At 36.6% G+C, this 18,421-nt stretch overlaps 1 protein-coding gene across 3 annotated transcripts in view; it reads right to left on the bottom strand.

Annotated features, from left to right (window-relative positions):
* Positions 1-634: 634 nt before the first annotated feature.
* The window catches only part of tay (tay bridge), a 942,824-nt gene continuing 925,037 nt past the window's right edge, over positions 635-18,421 (bottom strand). For all 3 annotated transcript variants that reach the window (XM_067141886.2, XM_067141887.2, XM_067141888.2), the window contains 2 exons: positions 3,096-3,243; positions 635-2,969 (listed from right to left, as the gene is read on the bottom strand). In XM_067141886.2, the coding sequence (XP_066997987.2) occupies positions 2,021-2,969; positions 3,096-3,243 (1,097 nt within the window). In that variant the 3' untranslated portion in view covers positions 635-2,020. The remainder of the gene's footprint in view (positions 2,970-3,095; positions 3,244-18,421) is intronic.

Here is an 18,421-nt window from a genome sequence, read left to right as displayed (position 1 = left end):
CTCCACTGAGATGAGATCCTAAAATACCTGTCAATACATTCAGTGAGGTACAGGATGCACAACTAAAGGTACTGACTGTATTAATGATACATACACTTAATAACGGAACTTCAGGGCAATAACATTGGACCACTTGTTCGTTATGAAAATCTCCCCTAACAAAAAACTTTCTAACTGTTACGGTTATTATAATTATTTGTTGGAATTGTGTGATCCTTTTACTTCACATTTTTATTCCTTCATCCAGGCATTGTTATATTCATTAGCAATTACTTCAATCCACGTCTTGCATAATATGAATTTGAGTTCAGTCAAAAAGCATGTAATTACTTTCAACTTACGACACCATTGAAACTCCTACTATGTAACAGTCAACATGGTACATGAATTCTTTGGATATACAGTATTTCAACACAGTTCTGGAGAAGAAATTTACTTACCGACAATACTATAAACTAGAACTTGCATAGGTATTATAGGAATCGACTGTGAATTGAAAATCTTTTGAAATATTCCCCCTAAGAGGAATTTCAAGCCATGGCTTGTGAAGTATCAAGGACAGGGAAAGGTTCAAGGCTTAAGATATGAATAATGCAGGAATACAAAGAAAAAAAAATCCACAGATTCCGTTACTTTTGAAACATCATTTTATGTTTCTATTTAGAGAAACGCTATACATCATTTGATCCCTTTACAAAGGATCACATTAAAAATTGCTCACTCGAAACCGCCGAGTTCATTTTTTCTTTTATGCGATTTCTCTACCAGAGAAAAAAATACAATTAATTAAAATTATCTACAAATTGTTGCTTTGAAATACGAAAAAAATTACAAGAATGTTCACATCAAGTCTAAGTCTTCTTTTTACAAGCATTCTTTGTTTGAAAACAATTAAGGGATGTTCAGGCAAGGGAATTTTTAATTCCTCTCCATACTGAGGTCCCAAACTTGTGTTGCGTATGTTGGTGTGTCTTTGTAAACAGCCAAATTTTAGTGATGGAATATAAAACAATACTTAGCTTTAATAACCATTTCAATTTCTAAATACAAAGCATATTACCGATTACTTCATTACATGTATATAACTCAAAATTTTCCTTGGTGAAAAATTCTTCTGTATGTTTACACCACTAGCAATATATGCATTTGGCTGTAAACAAACTGTACTGCAAGTGTTAATAGGTGTACAATTAATGTATGGACCACAGCCTCATTAAATGCTATTACTTTTGAATGTTTCTCGAGATTATAAAAATTGCAGGACGACACAACACAAGGCAGCACCTATTTAAGCAACTAAGAAACAATTTAACTCCATAATTCATGTATGAAGACCAAAAAGTCTTCATCTGAAGTTTATTATCTGAAAGATATTTCTATTATCTCCTTCAAGTCGTTCTGAAAGACATACAGTAAATCTGTGAACAAAAATTAACAATATTTCCGCTCAAAAATATGACTGAGATTACTCACTCGCTAAAAATGTTTTTTATCCTGTTTCTATTATGAACAGAAATCAATAACTATGTTTGAATTGATCGATTTGGTCGAGAAAAATTCAAACTAAAGATTTATTATGATGTATTTACGGGGTGCATAGACAAAAGTCTATTTAACTTATTTATATTCATCACAATCATTCTTCTCGTAGTAAAATAAATAAGCACACAGACGGACACGAGTTCTATTATGTCAGTCAAAAATCACACAATGACTTGGTTAGCACAATATGGGCTTCATGCGGCCCACAGGAAGAATTTGCTGGTTAAAAAAAAAGAAACAACAATAACAACAACAATACTTACTTTTTGTGATAATGATTTTATGGTAGAACAATGCTCGTATAAATAAAATATAAAAATAAATTAACAAAAATATGCTCAGTGGATACGAAATTCTGCTTGATGGCCTCATGAAGCTAAAGTGTGCACACATTCATGCACATACATACAAACAAACATACATACAAATTTGCGCGCGCACACACGCACACACGCACACACACATATTGGAGCGGTTATCATCGAGACTGCGAGGACTCCTCTTTCTTATGCAAGTCCACCACCACATGAGAAGCATCGAGTGGCCTGGCTGAAGGCGGTGTGGGACACGTAAGCTTGTGAGTCCCTGGGCCAGGCCCAGCACGATGGTGGAGATGATGGTTGTTTTGCAGTGGTCCCGATGGGCTTGGTGCCTTAGCACGAAGATGGGGTCCTGCGGGCGGCTGAAATGTCTGGAACAGTTTTGCTCTCTGCTCTTCTTCATCTGCCCTTAAGGCTGCAGCCATAAGTGGATTAAACCTTAGCATAGGCTCAAACCTATATGCACTGTCCCTAAAGGGGTCACTTGCAGGCCAAGTTGCACCAGGACCTGCAGCGAAGTGAGGGGGCATTGGTGGACCTGCTAATGAAGGAGGTACTGCTCTCGAGCGGTCCAAGATCGTGGGAGGAGGGGGGATACTATGAGGGTGGCGGGAAAGGTAATGGTGTGCGTGATAGCGGGCATCAGCTGGTGCAGCTGCCGTGGGCCGGCCAAGCAGAACTACATCATCCTCCTTGCCTGTGCGAGGTTCTTCTTTCACTCTCACGGCTTCGCCATCTGGTGTCGTCCCATTTCGTAGTGGTGATCGGTCACGCGAAATAGCTTTATTATTACTCTCAGCACGCTGCTGATGTAGCCTTTCCAGTTCACGTCTCTCGAGGTCACGTTTCTCCTTTTCACGACGTTCTCGTTCCCGTTCAGCAGCTTCCAATTTTCGCAATTTCTCTTCTCTCTCCCTTTCACGCTGCCGTTCTCTTTCACGTTCTTCTCTTTCCCTCTCCCTCCGACACCTCTCCCTCTCCCTTTCCCTCTCCCTCTCTCTTTCCCTCTCTTCAAGCTCTGCTCTCCTCTCCAGGGCACTAGGTTCAGGTTTTAAACTCCATGGACTTGCAGTTGAAGCTGGAAAACCACCAGCAGTGCGCTGAAGTCTGAAAGCAATTTATAAATTTCATTGTAATGGTCCATAGGTTGAAATCTGAAAGTACAATCATTCTTTATGAACTAAACTACTTTTCACCTATGTTAAAAAATATACATGTCCAATAAGTACATACCGACTCCACGGATCATGTACAGGACCCATTGGGCCTAGTGGTGGAATGTCCCTCGGAGGTGGAAAGACAGAAGCTCCAAGACCAGGAAATGCAGAATTAGGACCACTAAAAGCAGCCGGGTAACGACCAAATGGAGAAACTCCACTACCTGAAGAAAATGAAGATACAAACCATAAAAAAAATTCTTCAATACAGCAGACACACACTATAAATGACTGCATATTTTGCTACAATATCCACTGTTAACATTTGGCAGTTTAAGAGTTTTCTTCCTGTATGACCATTTGATGTGTTACAGACTAAATATGCTAGTTGTTTTACGTCGCACCGACACAGATAGGTCTTACGGCGACGATGGGACAGGAAAGGGCTAGGGAAGGAAGCGGCCGTGGCCTTAATTAAGGTACAGCCCCAGCATTTGCCTGGTGTGAAAATGGGAAACCACGGAAAACCATTTTCAGGGCTGCCAACAGTGGGGTTCGAACCTACTATCTCCCGAATACCAGATACTGGCCGCACTTAAGCGACTGCAGCTATCGAGCTCGGTACAGACTAAATAAATAGTGAGTATATCCCTGAACAACAGAAAAATAAAGTATGAGGAAAAAAGTAACTGTAAAGTGTATTTCTTATTAGTTATCCCCATGTATACTATGAAAGAGTACAAGAATTACCAGTATACAACACACATTGGTATTTGAAGTTCTATTAAAATGACCCATTGGAAATGTTGACTTTTCAGACCAAAGACCAGTTGGATCCTCAACAGCTATGCCATGAAATGAAATGTCTTATGGCTTTTAGTGCCGGGATATCCCAGGACGGGTTCGGCTTGCCAGGTGCAGGTCTTTCTATTTGACACCCGTAGGTGACCTGCGCGTTGTGATGAGGATGAAATGATGATGAAGACAACACATACACCCAGCCCCCGTGCCATTGGAATTAACCAATTAAGGTTAAAATCCCTAACCTGGCCGGGAATCGAACCCGGGACCCTCTGAACCGAAGGCCAGTATGCTGACCGTTCAGCCAACGAGTCGCACAGGTCTGCCATCAGCTGCCATAAATGGCCTAGGCATCACTGATGAGGCTTATGAGGGAAATGAGAGGAGAGGTGATGTACTGTAGTTTACTGCCGCTTTCCTCACCAAGTCAGAAGTTGCTACTGCATGTCAGTCTGCAAAGCCCATTGAAATACATGCAGCAACTGACCCTATGAGCAACATTTTCACATCATTTACAAATGAGATACTAGCATTGCTTGTACCTCAGTCAGTTCCATATCATCAAAGCAAAGGATGGAACTGAGACAGAGCAATAAAAGTAACAAATTTGTTCTAGCCCATACCAGAAGACATAGTGCTGTAAACACTAGGTCTCCCCATCATATTGGAAAGAATGCATTCATTTTAGAAGTTGACTTGCAAAAAGGCCTCTTTAGTGCTCCACATTTGAAATGCTCACAACACCTTTGATAGAAGTCTTATGCGCTATGGTATTACTACTACTACTATTACATAAAGAATGATGGAATGACTACGGTGTGAGTCTACTTCATGTGTAGATTTTGCATAAAATGAACCTGAATAAATTTATCACTGCTTTATTTCAAGGGCAAGAAGATAATTATGTGGTCATCAAACATCAACTTGCTTAGTATGAATACTGTTTTATATTCTGAGATAATATGGTATCTACTAAATTATAACAGTAATTACGTAGGGAAATAATTAGGAAATGAGTCCCTGGACTAGCGGTGCGGAATCACAAAATGCCTAGAGTGTGTTTGGATCAAACTTCTCATCTCAAAAAAAAGGTTGGATTTCTAATTTTAAACATATTTAGAACAGCGAAATACATATGAACGTACCACTTTTCCACTTGAACACTTATTTGCTGCCAAGTTCCAGTGAATGGGATACAAAAGACAAAATATTACAGTAGGTAAGCAGGGAGAAAATAACATTTCTTGTAAACTAAATCGTCCAGGACAGGTAAATATCATCGATGTTCACTTCCTGCAATATACTCACTTAAACCTCAAACACGCGCGTATGGGGTGGAATCCACCCCAGGCCATTTTATTTCCTTGTGAAATGTACAAATAACTTCTCTGCACTCTTTCTGCCCTTGTACCTCTCCAGCTGGTTCCCCACCATGTTTTCCAGTATCCAGTATTCGGGAGATAGTGGGTTCGAACCCCACTGTCGGCAGCCCTGAAGATGGTTTTTCGTGGTTTCCCATTTTTCACACCAGGCAAATGTTGGGGCTGTATCTTAATTAAGGCCATGCCCGCTTCCTCCCCACTCCTAGCCCTTTTCTGTCCCATCGTCGCCATACGACCATAAGCCAATAGCAAAAAACAATGCTTACTGTAAAATGAAGCGAATAATATTACCTGAGGAACTCCATTTAACAATTGAATTTTCTACATTAACACTAGAAGAACCAAACCAGTCATTTCGACAGGAGAGTTCTTTTCTCGCTGCAATAAATCCGACATATCTATACATATAATAAAGAATTTTGTCCGCACATTGCTCCGAAATTAATCGGTCGTGTCCACAGTCACAAGGAAATGCACTTTTTAATTTATTGTCATCTCTGTCTGCCTGTAAGTGAGTGACAAGAAAAGGACTGAAGATAATTTAATGAAAGTAGGTATGTAAAGCCAGGGAATAAGGCACTAAAATCTACAGTATAAATAATTTCATTCACGTTGAGTGAAATGGCAGTTTAGACGAAGGCCTAAAATTTAATTCTCAAAATCTATGTTATTAGTGGTCCTATCAATAAATACAAGTTACAAAGAATTAAATTTCTGATCTTTTATGTTTTATATTCTTTTTATCATACCAGCTATAATATGAGAGATTCACAAATTTCGATTTTTGTCGCTAAGTCCATATCAACAGTAAATCACAAGAAAATGGGTGAGCAGAATTTAATGAAAAGCAATATGTAAAGTCGGCAAATAGGGAACTACAGTGCAGGCTATAAATCATTTTATTCACACTGGATGAAATGGTAGATAAGGGGAAGGCACCTAAAATTTAATTTTTAAATACCAATGTTATTAGTCCTATCGAAAAGAACTACATAACAAAAGTTATAGAGAATCCAATTTCTGATAATTTACGTCTTTTTTGCAGTCGGTTTCACAGCTCCAAATATGATAACAGAATTCATGAATTTGGACTTTTGCTGCTTAGTCCATATCAATGTGGAGGATTGCTAAACATCGAAATATTGTTCAATTGTGTTAACTGCCGATGGTTTACTTTGTCATTCTGATGTTCAAAATAGCATTAGTGGTGGTAAAAGCTCTGTTAGCAATGGTAAATTGCAATTAGCGATGAGCTCTGGCATAATCAGTTCAAATAGTTACAAATTCTTGCAGATTCTTCTTGTCATTTTAGAGACAATAAACATTTGTATGTATTGAATAAGGTGGATATAAAAACAAGAATTTGTAACTATTAGTAGCAAGTTCAATACGGGAAAAAACATTAAATTGGTCTTATGCAATAATCAGTACAGTCGCTGTCTATCAATGTTACCAATTTATAATAAAATTTAAAAAAGAAGAGAATTCTGGTATCATTGTTGTCAGAATACAAATTTATCCTTGTTACATACCCAGTAGTTTGTGGCAGGTAACAGCAATAATTATAAGAAGGTTTTGGGAGGATATGAAGAACAAGAAGTCCAGTGCTAAATGATATTTCTACATGCTCCTTAGAGGGCAAAACTCATAATATGTAATAACCAGCAGTTACCCGTAGCTTTGCTCGCATGGATTTCGTAATTTGATAAAAGTAATTGTTCCTTTGCACTGTACTAACATATTATCTCAAAATACCTTAAAATATAGAAACTCATCAAAAAATTGAGTTTCATTTACCCCACAAACTCTTTGTAAACCATGTTTGTGGCATTGCCTATTGGGGCTAAGACGACCATGCGACATAGAACTCTACATGTGAAAAACAATCTTCTCTCGAAACGAAAAGAAAAAAAATGTTTCTTTATTTTTAAAGGAGATTCCAAATACCTATATCCAAATCTGTAACATCTTCAGCTTTTCAGATGTAAGTATCCTCATAAGAAAAATTCAACCCCTTTATCAACCCTTCCCCTACCCCCATCAAAGTGGATTTTCCAAAAACAAAAAAAGGCATGTTTCCTTATTTTTAAAGGATGTTCCAAATACAATATTTCTCGTCTATAACATCTTCAGTTTTTGAGATGTAAGTATCCTCATAAAAAATAATTCAAGCCTTCTTTTCACTCCCCCTCCCCCCACACCCCTGTGAAGTGCCTTTTCCAAAAACCAAAAAGTACATGTTCCTGTATTTTTAAAGGACTTTCCAAACACCAAGTTTTTGTGTGTAACATGTTAAGTTTCTGACATATACTGTAGAATTACCAGTACCCATTTTTCAATTCATTTCAGCCCCATAAGTGGATTTTCCAAAAACAAAAAAATACATATTTCTTCATTTTTAAAGGAGATTCCAAATACCCATTTTCACGTCTGTAGCATCTTCAGTTTTTGAGATATAAGTATCCTCATAAAATGAATTCAACTTCTTCAGTTCTTTCCACCTCTTTCCCCACTTAAGTTGAATTTCCAAAAACAAAAAATATGTGTTTCTTTATTTTTAAAGGAGATTCAAAATACCAACTTTCACATCTATAACAGCTTCAGTTTCTGAGATATAACTCCTGTACTTTACTAATTTTCAAACACCCACTCACCGCCACCACTTAAGTAGATTTTCTGAAAACAAAAAAATGCATGTTTCCGTATTTTTAAAGGAGATTCCAGATACCAATTTTCATGTCTGTAACATCTTTAGATTTTTTAGATATAAGTAATCTCAAACAAATAATTCAACTAATTTTTCAATTCTTCCCCCCCGCCCCCCAAGTGGACTTCTTTAAAACAAAAAAAATATGTATTTCTTTATTTTAAATGGAGACTCAAAATAACAAATATCATGTATGTGTGTATGTAACATTTTCTGTTTTTGAGATATCAGTATCCTAATAAAAGGGTTTCAATCCCATTTTCAGCCCCTTAAGTGGGTTTTCCAAAAACAAAAACAAAACTACATGTTTCTTTAATTTTAAATGATATTCCAAAATGCCAATTTTCATGCCTGTAACACATTACGTTTCTGAGATATACTGTAGATATAGTCTTTTTCTGTAATTCACTAACTTTGTCACTCCTATTCACCCCCATTAAATGGATTTTCCAAAAACAAAAAATGTGTTTTCCTTTAGTTGTTAAAGTAGATTTCCAGTAACAATTTTCATGTCTGTAACATCTTCAGTTTTTGAGATATAAGTATCCTCACAAAAGTCATTCAACCCCCTTTTCCCCTTTTATCACACCCACCCCCCAAATGGGATTTTCCAAAAACAAAAAAATATGTGTTTCCTCAGAGAGATTCCAAATATTGATTTTTTTTGTCTGTAAACTTTTTTTTGAGATAACAGATATTCTCGTTTAAAAAATTCACCCCCCCCCCCCCTTAGCGACGGAATATCCAGAGATCTTCCCTTGTGAGCACTTACACTCCAGTTTGTATCCCCAAAATTTCATTTCTTTATGTCCAGTAGTTTTGGCTCGGCAATGATGAATCAGTTAGTTGACACACACACAAAATAATTTTAATTTTTTTTTTTTTTGCATTTTGTTTTACATCGCACCGACACAGACAGGTCTTATGGCGACTTATAATAATAATAATAATAATAATAATAATAATAATAATAATAATAATAATAATAATAATAAAAAATTCCATAACATGAGAGCTAGAGAAGCGACTGGGGAATGAAGAAGCATCCATGGTAGGTTCAAGATGACAAGAAAAGTTGAATGAAAATCTCAATTCAACAAGCAGAATTAGCAAAAAATAACAATAATATTAACAAAAAGGACAAAGATTCAAAGTCTGTTCTGAATGATAAACATGTGAATCAAGTTACAATGAGTTAATATTAAGAAAAACCAGCCACGTATAAAAGCAATTATTAAACAACCTGTACGTTGAAAAAGATACAAAAGAAGGAACGATTAAATTTACACAAAATTCCTTCCAAATGAGTCAAAATAACAAAGAATGAACAGCCGGAAACAGTTCAACAAAATACTGAACCCTATAGGCTCTGTGCGCTGATGGGAGAAATGCACCACTGCGCTACGAGTGGCGAATATTGCAAGTTAATGCGTTTCACCGCGCTGTCGTCTCGCCACGTGCTGCCATGGCCGACTAAATATTAACAGTGGGATTTCAGAGTGTTTTATACAGCAAAAATTGGCCACATTATTCCAGACTAGCAGAAAGTGGTCATGTAATTTACAAGAAAAACAGTTCGCAGGAAAAGGCAACAGAGCAATAACTGCAAATGTGATCAGAAAGAAACATTGGCTCCCTAGATATCCTACCATTTCACAGTAGAGGCAATGTAGTAATTTATGTATTAGTAGTGGCGATAACGAGATTAGTGTTCATATACACATTTAAAAATGATGTCTTCAGAAAAATATCCTTGGTCTATTTCTAATACGATATCATGTTAGCATAGGTTAATGCTGCTAGGGAGGCAATTCATTTTAAATTTTAATTAACCTCAAACAGGGTAGAAATGAAAACTATTTATAAACTTAAAACTTGGAGCTGAAGGGCTCTGAGAATTTAAGTCCCAACACAACTTCTGATATTTTATAGCTTTGCTCACCCAGTAGCACAATGTAGCAGTCCAGATTGTCAGGATAAAATAAAAGCATATAAATATACGTGATGCAGCAGGAGCCCTCCATGCCAACACCGGAGTCAAAACTCAACTGAGGTGCAAGTGGAGCAGCTTGGTTTATATAGTGTCACTGAAGGAAAGCACTAGAATATGTCGAAGGTTAAAGTCTTTTTGAGAACATGCTGTGATTTCGGGATGTCATAGCAAGGAGCTTAGAGGAGAAGTGGAACATTCAGTTGATTGCTGGTGGCAATGCGTAGTGGTGCGATGTGTAGATGACAAGGTAATTGAAGTAAATTAGCATATTTTTCTGGATGTGGTGGGGAAAGGTTACAGCACGATTGTTTTAAGTCCATATCGAAAAGGAAAATTGTGAAGATGATTATAAAAATGGGAAGAAATTGTAAAGGAATTATCGCTTGGAAGAACAAGACAAGGAGGAGTCGTGAAAGAAGGAAGAAGTACTCCCTTTACCTTAGATGCTCTATATAGGAGAGTTGGAAGAAAACTAAATTTGAAAACATACAATATCGAAAGCTCATGTGACAATAGTAGATCACTCTCCGAGTCTGAACTCCTGCTTCATCAACTGACAGCAGTGTAATCTAAAGACGGCGGCTTGAAATCAATGATACCAACTAAGTTTTATATAACTTCACTAGATGTCTCCACTGTTGTATCACCCAGTGTATTGAACTGTAATTAACTTGGTCAGGAAATGCTCATGTTTTAGGGTTTGAAAAAACTGAACTCCTTCAGCTGATATTGAGTTGCCACTACTGTTTGATATGGTTATTTATTTTATTTATTTCCAAAGGGTCTATACAGAGGTCACCTCCAACTTGGACCCTGTGTTGTTAGTAGTGAACAAGACAAATATACAGTTAAAATAAACAAACATGCTGTGATAGGTAAAATAGACCCTCCATGCAGCGACCACTGCCTGGGGGGGGGCAGAGTATTGGGTCCCCCATACCCAGATTCTCAACATAGGTTTTAATTTTTGCCAGTCAACAATCATCACACATTCCTTTCAATTCTTGTTTGAATGTTTCCTGTGTCAAAATACCACCTCCTCCCCTTTTTTTTTTTTTGCTAGGGGCTTTACGTCGCACCGACACAGATAGGTCTTATGGCGACGATGGGATAGGAAAGGCCTAGGAGTTGGAAGGAAGCGGCCGTGGCCTTAATTAAGGTACAGCCCCAGCATTTGCCTGGTGTGAAAATGGGAAACCACGGAAAACCATCTTCAGGGCTGCCGATAGTGGGATTCGAACCTACTATCTCCCGGATGCAAGCTCACAGCCGCACGCCTCTACGCGCACGGCCAACTCGCCCGGTCCCTCCCCTTTTAAGTCTCATCCAATAATTCAATACTCTTAACGCAATCCACCTCTAGATACTCTCCGCATATTATTAATGCCCCCACATTAGCTGTACATTTCGGTAAACTCATAACTGTCTTACTAACTTTGACCCTTTTCTTTTTCAATCCCCCTAATTCTACCCCATATAGAGCTCTACTTAGTACTAATGTCTTTAACACTAATCTCAGTACGTTACAGCTTATCCCTGGGTATTTAGCCATGAGAATTTTTACTGCTGCAAGAGCTGTAACCCCTCTGAGTTTACACCTCTTGATGTGATCATCCCACCCTCCTCTGCTATTTAGCAGCACTCCTAGATATTCTAATCTCTCTACTTCCTCAATTCTTTCCCTCTGTATCATGCATTTCCTTCCTCTTTTCGTCCTCTTCCTCTTACTTATAATCATCACCTTTGATTTCTTACAATTAATTTTTAATGACCACTTCTTTGCATATTCTGCTAATTTATTCATACTTCTCTGCAATCCCTCCCCCTTGTTAGAATCATTAACAATATATCATCCGCGAATATCAAACCTGGAATCTCTATATTGTTCACTGCCAGTACAGCCCAATTTGCTCCTCCATGCCCATCCAGTATATCATTTATGAATAATAAGAATAATATAGGCAATAATTTGCATCCTTGTTTTAGACACACCTTGCATTCTATCGGCTTGGTAATTAAATTTTCCTCTAGTCTGACACTGCTAAATACTTTCTGGTATAACGCCTCAATCACTCGGATCATCTTTCTAGGAACTCTCAACCTCCCTAATTTTTGTGTTAACACTCTTCTACTCACTGTGTTAAAAGCTTTCTCAATGTCGATCACTGCTAGAAATACACTACCTCTTTCCCGATCAATGTATCTGTTTATCATCTTCACAGTCATGATGTTATCTATCGTTTGCCTCCCTTTCCTGAATCCTCCTTGAAATCTAGATATTATATCATTCTCTTCAGACCAATCCCTTAATCTATTTGCCAAGACTCCTGTGTAAATTTTGCTCAATGAGTCTAACAGAGTTATCCCTCAGTAGTTATTAGGGAGGCTTTTATTCCCTTTCTTTTTATATATTGGGCAAATAATCCCATATTCCCATTCTTTAAGTACCTTGCCCCCATTAAAAATCCTGTTAAATAATTTTACAATTCCCTCCTCCATATGACTGTATTTACTTATTTCTTTCCAAAATACATTGCTGATACCATTACCCCCCCCCCCCACTGATCTCCTCTTCAGTTTACCTATCACCCCCTGAACTACTACTATTGTAAATTCCCCATCTAGTTCTACTGTTTGATATGCAATGATCAACCTATCACCTTACTGCCTTATGATTTCATGTCATACCAATCAAACGCCTAACTACATCATTTTCTAGAACAGTCACCCAGCCCCTATATTATATTATATATGGGAATGTTTTAATTTTGAACTCAGTTTTCTGAGAATTTAAAATGTTCATAATCTAGGAATGTTTCCTCAGATTCTACTCACTCTATTCTTCTGAAATTTTCATAACATGTTCATTACAGTAGTCTAGATGTACTGAAACAGTTTTATTTAAAAATCTACCATAATTAGACTTTTAGGGGGGGGGGATGTTAAAAAAAGTGTTGAAAAAATACATGCCTGCAAAAAAAAAAAAATCTCGCTCAGGAATGGCACACATAACAAGCTACTGTTTCTGTACAGACAACATATGTTTGCATATAATTTATATTTACAGCTGTATAGGTTTAGGAATAAATGTTCCCTATGTTAGGTATAATTTAACATTGTGAAGATAGACAATTCATTTCCCATTAATGTAAATCCATGGACCCAATGTGAATCGTAGCTCATTAGGCCTATACAAACTGTAAATTGCAATTTGTTGTTCAGGGTTCTAGGCTCATCTGATATGTAACTTTGAATATGAGGGTTCGATTCCCTTCTTGCTCATATGATATCACTTTCTAGAAAGAATGCCTGTCTGATGATGTAACACCAAATTTCTTTTAAAGGTCATAATAAGACACATCAAAATTCATTCCGAACACGACTCGCACAACTAAAAACAAACAGAACCTGGTTAAACGATGAAATTGTACAAAACCCATTTGGAAGTCTCCCATGACTTACCCCATGCCTATTGGGATAACTTCCAGCAGCAAACCTACCAGAAACTAGAAATAAAAAAACTAAATAGGCTCAAGCAATCTCAATCTCATTCCAACTACATTAAAACTACCAATCCAATTTCTTAAAATGAATCTTCCAACCACGTTTTTGAAAGAAATTAGAATTTCATCCCTCAATCAAAAATTTATCAGATACAACATTCAATGAAACAGAACTCAATATACTGAGCAGAGGATCAAAGCACAATTGGACAGATACATCATTTATCAACAACCTCACCGTAATAATTATGGACACTGAACTAGCCATTAAAAAACTTCCAGTCAAATGATGCAACGAAGTAAGATACAAAGTAAAAAAACCTAACTATACCAATAGTCTGAATAATAATAATAATAATAATAATAATAATAATAATAATAATAATAATAATAATAATAATAATAATAATAATACCGTTAACAACAACCAACTCAAATAACAAAATCAGAAATAACGACAGCCGACAAAGAGAACACAACTGTCGTCATGGACAAAAACTAATACCTAACCAAAACTCAGCAATTCTTTTTGGACGACACATTCCAAATCATCAAGCAAGATCCTACCAATACCGGGCAAGTTGGCCGTGCGGTTAGGAGCGCGCAGCTGTGAGCTCGCATCCGGGAGACAGTGGGTTCGAACCCCACTGTTGGCAGCCCTGAAGGTGGTTTTCCATTTTCACACCAGGCAAATGCTGGGGCTGTACCTTAATTAAGGCCATGGCCGCTTCCTTCCCATTCCTAGGCCTGTCCTGCCCCATCGTCGCCATAAGACCTATCTGTGTCAGTGCTACATAAAACAAATAGCAAAAAAAGATCCTACTAATAAAGTTCGGAAAAATCTTAAAACAATGTGTTTAACTACTGTTCTAATGAAGAATCCACACATTTTGCCATGTGCCAAATTTTTAAGTTCATGGCGAGGATTACATTCTGCTTCAACACCAGTATATTTGCACAACCTCAAGTGGAACGTAGTGCCAAGTACCATTATCACTTTATTGACATCAGACAATTTGAGAAAAGTGGCCAACACCCAAGTACAAAACTGTACATGTTTGAGACAACAAATAACATGAAAGTGGATTCACAACTCAGTCAGCTGTCTTAATGAGCTTATGGTGGTGACAGGGTTAATGATTCCAGAAGATTATGTTAGTTAATACAACATTTATCTATTTTCCTTTTAGTATCATTATAGCGAGTAGAAAGCAAAGTGTGATCTCTCCCTTAATTCATCAATTCCTCCACTACGTGGCTCTTCCACCAGTAAATGAGCCTGAGCTTAAAAGTCAGCATACGAATAAAAGACAATCATTGCATGCAAAATACTATGCTTTTTCCTACCAGTATTCTCCCAAGAAATTTTTGTCAGCCGGGTGGCAGGAATGAGTAGCCGGGCAGGGAATACTATGTATAAAATGGATACAATAACATTTCCCCTCAGGGCATTAACAATAATATTGGACAGGTAAAAAATAATTGCAAAATTATACTATTTTAGTGTTAGCTTACCACTCGATTGCTGTGGAGTTCCATACGGGTTCGTGATGTCATGCGAAATCTAGTGCTCGCTTGCGATTCGACGCTAATCCAGATTACATGTGATAAATATCATTTTTGATCTGTACTGATGATATTTGATTGAAATAATAACAATAAGTAAATTTATTAATTTGACCACCTAATCAATACAATAAATCTTGTCTTTGTTGATTTACATTGACATGTTAATTAAAATGGTACATGTTTTGCCTTACATACAGGCATCATCAGCCATAGGTTTAACCTTGAAATAATATCAGGCACCTGACTTACATATAAATAAACAACAATTACTTCACCTTCAATAAGAATATTTACAAACAGGAAGGTGTGGCAATGGGAGACTCGTTATCTGGAATATTAGCTGATACAGTATATAGACAATCTCAAACACAGTAAGATAATTAATAACATCAATGGAATCTGTCTTTGGCATCACTATGTCGATGATACCATAGCAATCCTAGATAAACAAATCAACAGCAGTGATAACATATTATCATTCCTTAACAATTTGGATAACAACATTAAATTCACTAAAGAAGATGAGATCAATAGCTCTTTAAATTTCTTAGACATCAAAATCACAAGAGTATCAAACAAGTTTGACTTCCAAATATACAGGAAACCCACCTTTTCTCCAACAACCATAAAAAATGGTTCACTACATCCCAACTCACATAAGAAAGCCACTTATTACTGTCTAGTGATATGAACATGGCTGAGTAGTGGGTGTGTGACGGTAGTGCTCCTTAATATATTTTGATTTTGGTTGTACGTAGTTTGAATAACGAAGTGAAACCGTGTGCCTCTGGATTAGTAAGGTTTGAAGAATTGATGTACGTATTACATTTTTATTAGATCTTAGTGATGTATTACGAGCCAAGTTTAAATTATTTGAGGAAGAATATGTTAATGTAAACATTGAGGTGAAGTGCTACCAACTTGAACATATTTCCAAAGAGTAGTGAAGAGCAGTTACCGTCAACTTACACAATCGATTCTTATATCGATCGTGATATCATTCTTCGCCACCATGAGCTCTTGTGTAGCATGTCAGAAGGCTGTTTCTAAGCAAAATATAAATTCTAAGATTCAGTGCAGTAACTGTCAAGGTTGGTTACATTGCAAATGTGTTAATATAGGAGACGTTGAATTAAATTTCTTAAAATCTGAAAATCAAGTTTGCAGGTGTACTCGTTGTGAAAAGGAAAGACGAAATAGTGTACATGGCTTGGAACTAGCAACAGCACCATCTATTGGCGACATCTATCAGCTCTTACTTGAGTTGAAGAAAGAAATTGCAGAGGTTAAGAAATCAAGTATAGAGGCTGAGCGAGAGTTAGGCAAAAGTTTGGAGTTAGCTCATGTAAAATTGGATGAGAATGCAACATTCATTTAAAAGCAGTCGGAAGTAATAAATCAGTGCATGGAGAAAATGGAAAAATTGAGAGAAGAACATTTAAATCTTAAGAAGCAACTAAAAGACACACAAATACGGTTAGATGAACTTGATCAGTATGGTCGTCGTAACACGGTTGAAATTTTAGGCATATCTGAACGAGTTAATGAGGATGTTTATGAAATTGTTAAGCATGTAGGTCGAGTATTAAATGTGGAGATCAAGAATGAATCGATTGATGCATGTCATAGGTTGAAGAGGCAATTGCATCAAGCTTCAGGTGCCATTGTAGTGAAGTTTGTACACCGTAGTGTCAAGAATGAACTCATTCAAAAACGCAAGGTTAAAAGGGATTTAAATGCGTCTCATCTCGAATTTTCTGAGTATGAGACGGTGTATATAAACCACAGTTTGACGTCCCTATGAAGAAAGGTCCTTGGCCAAGCTCAAAAAAAGGAGAGAAATTATGCTTTTCTATGGGTAGATCATGGAGGTAACATTAAACTCCGAAAAAGAGAGGGTGATCGGCAGGTGTTTAATCTAAAAACCCTGGACGATGTGAATGGTTTAAATGAGACTGTGTAACTTTTGTGTTTTGAGAAAAATGATTTTTAATGCAATTAATATTTACTACCAGAATGTAAGACGGTTAAACACTAAAATTTCGGAGTTTTATGTTAACAATAGTGAATCAGAATATGATATTCTGTTGATTACGGAAACATGGTTACAATCTCATGTTGCTAACAGCGAACTGTTTAGTAGGGATTTTAATGTGTATAGAAAAGATCGTGGAGGTACAAGGAAAGGAGGAGGCGCATTAATAGCTGTTAAAGGTTCTATAGTATCAAGACAAATAACATTAGATTTTGGTGATACTGAAGCAGTTTGTGTAAAAATTATAATGGTCACAGTTATGTAATAATGTCAGTGTATTTTCCACCTGCAACCAAACTGGAAGCATACTTGGAATTCTATAGATTGTTTGAAGTTAATAAGGACCTTTCCAATTTAGATCTTATTATAGCTGGTGACTTTAATTTGCCATTAATTACTGGTGAGCAAAGTAATCTTGTAAATTTTGGACCTGCATATAGATCCTTAGCTGAGTTTATGTCACTATCAGTTACACTTGGTCAATAATATTCTTAATGCAAATGGAAATACACTTGATCTTATTATTAAAAATGTTAACACATTAACAGTATATAGAGATGAGTGCCCCTTAATTAAGGAGGATAGTTATCATCCTGCAATTGCAGTCACGCTACTATTAAACAGAAAGCGTAGCCATGTTTCACAACAACCTGAACAACCTAAGCAGTTATTTGACTTTAGAAGGGCTAATTTCTTTCAAATGTATAAAATGTTCGAGCGAATGGATTGGTCTAGGATTGTAGAATTTACAGACGCTGACCGGGCTGTTGAGTATTTTTATGCTCAGGTACACTCTGTATTTTGTGAAACGGTACCAATGAAGAATTTTCACACTAAGAAAAAGTATCCTCCATGGTTTACTAAAGACATAAATAACTTGAAACTAAAGGAAATCCACAGAAAGCAAAGGAAACATTCAGAGTATAGCAGGGTAATATTTAACCAGTTAAGGAGAGAAACGAAACATATGATTAGTAAAGCGTATAAGAATTACATTTCTAGACTTTAAGAGAATATCAAAAGTGATGTTAATCAGTTCTGGAGCTATATGAAATGCAAAAGAAATACCAAGGAGGGTCTGCAACAGGGCATGAAATTTAACAATATCTTACTTAATAATAATAATAATAATAATAATAATAATAATAATAATAATAATAATAATAATAATAATAAAAGTATAGCTGATGGCTTTGCAACCTTTTTTGGATCGGTATATTCGAAACCTCCACCAACCTATGATATTCCTGATTCATCTGATGTATATGTTAATTATCCGTTATCTTTAGAATTAGTGGATGAAAAGGAATATATGTTAGCTATTAAAAAATTAAAACCTAAAAGGTCATGTGGTGTTGATGGAATACCGCCGTACGTACTGAAAGCATGTTCGAATGTGTTGGATTTTCCCT

Source organism: Anabrus simplex, chromosome 2, assembly GCF_040414725.1.
Source record: "Anabrus simplex isolate iqAnaSimp1 chromosome 2, ASM4041472v1, whole genome shotgun sequence".
NCBI classification, from domain to species: Eukaryota; Metazoa; Arthropoda; class Insecta; order Orthoptera; family Tettigoniidae; genus Anabrus; species Anabrus simplex.
Note: the sequence above shows the minus strand (reverse complement) of the source record. Positions and strands in the feature narration are given on the sequence as shown.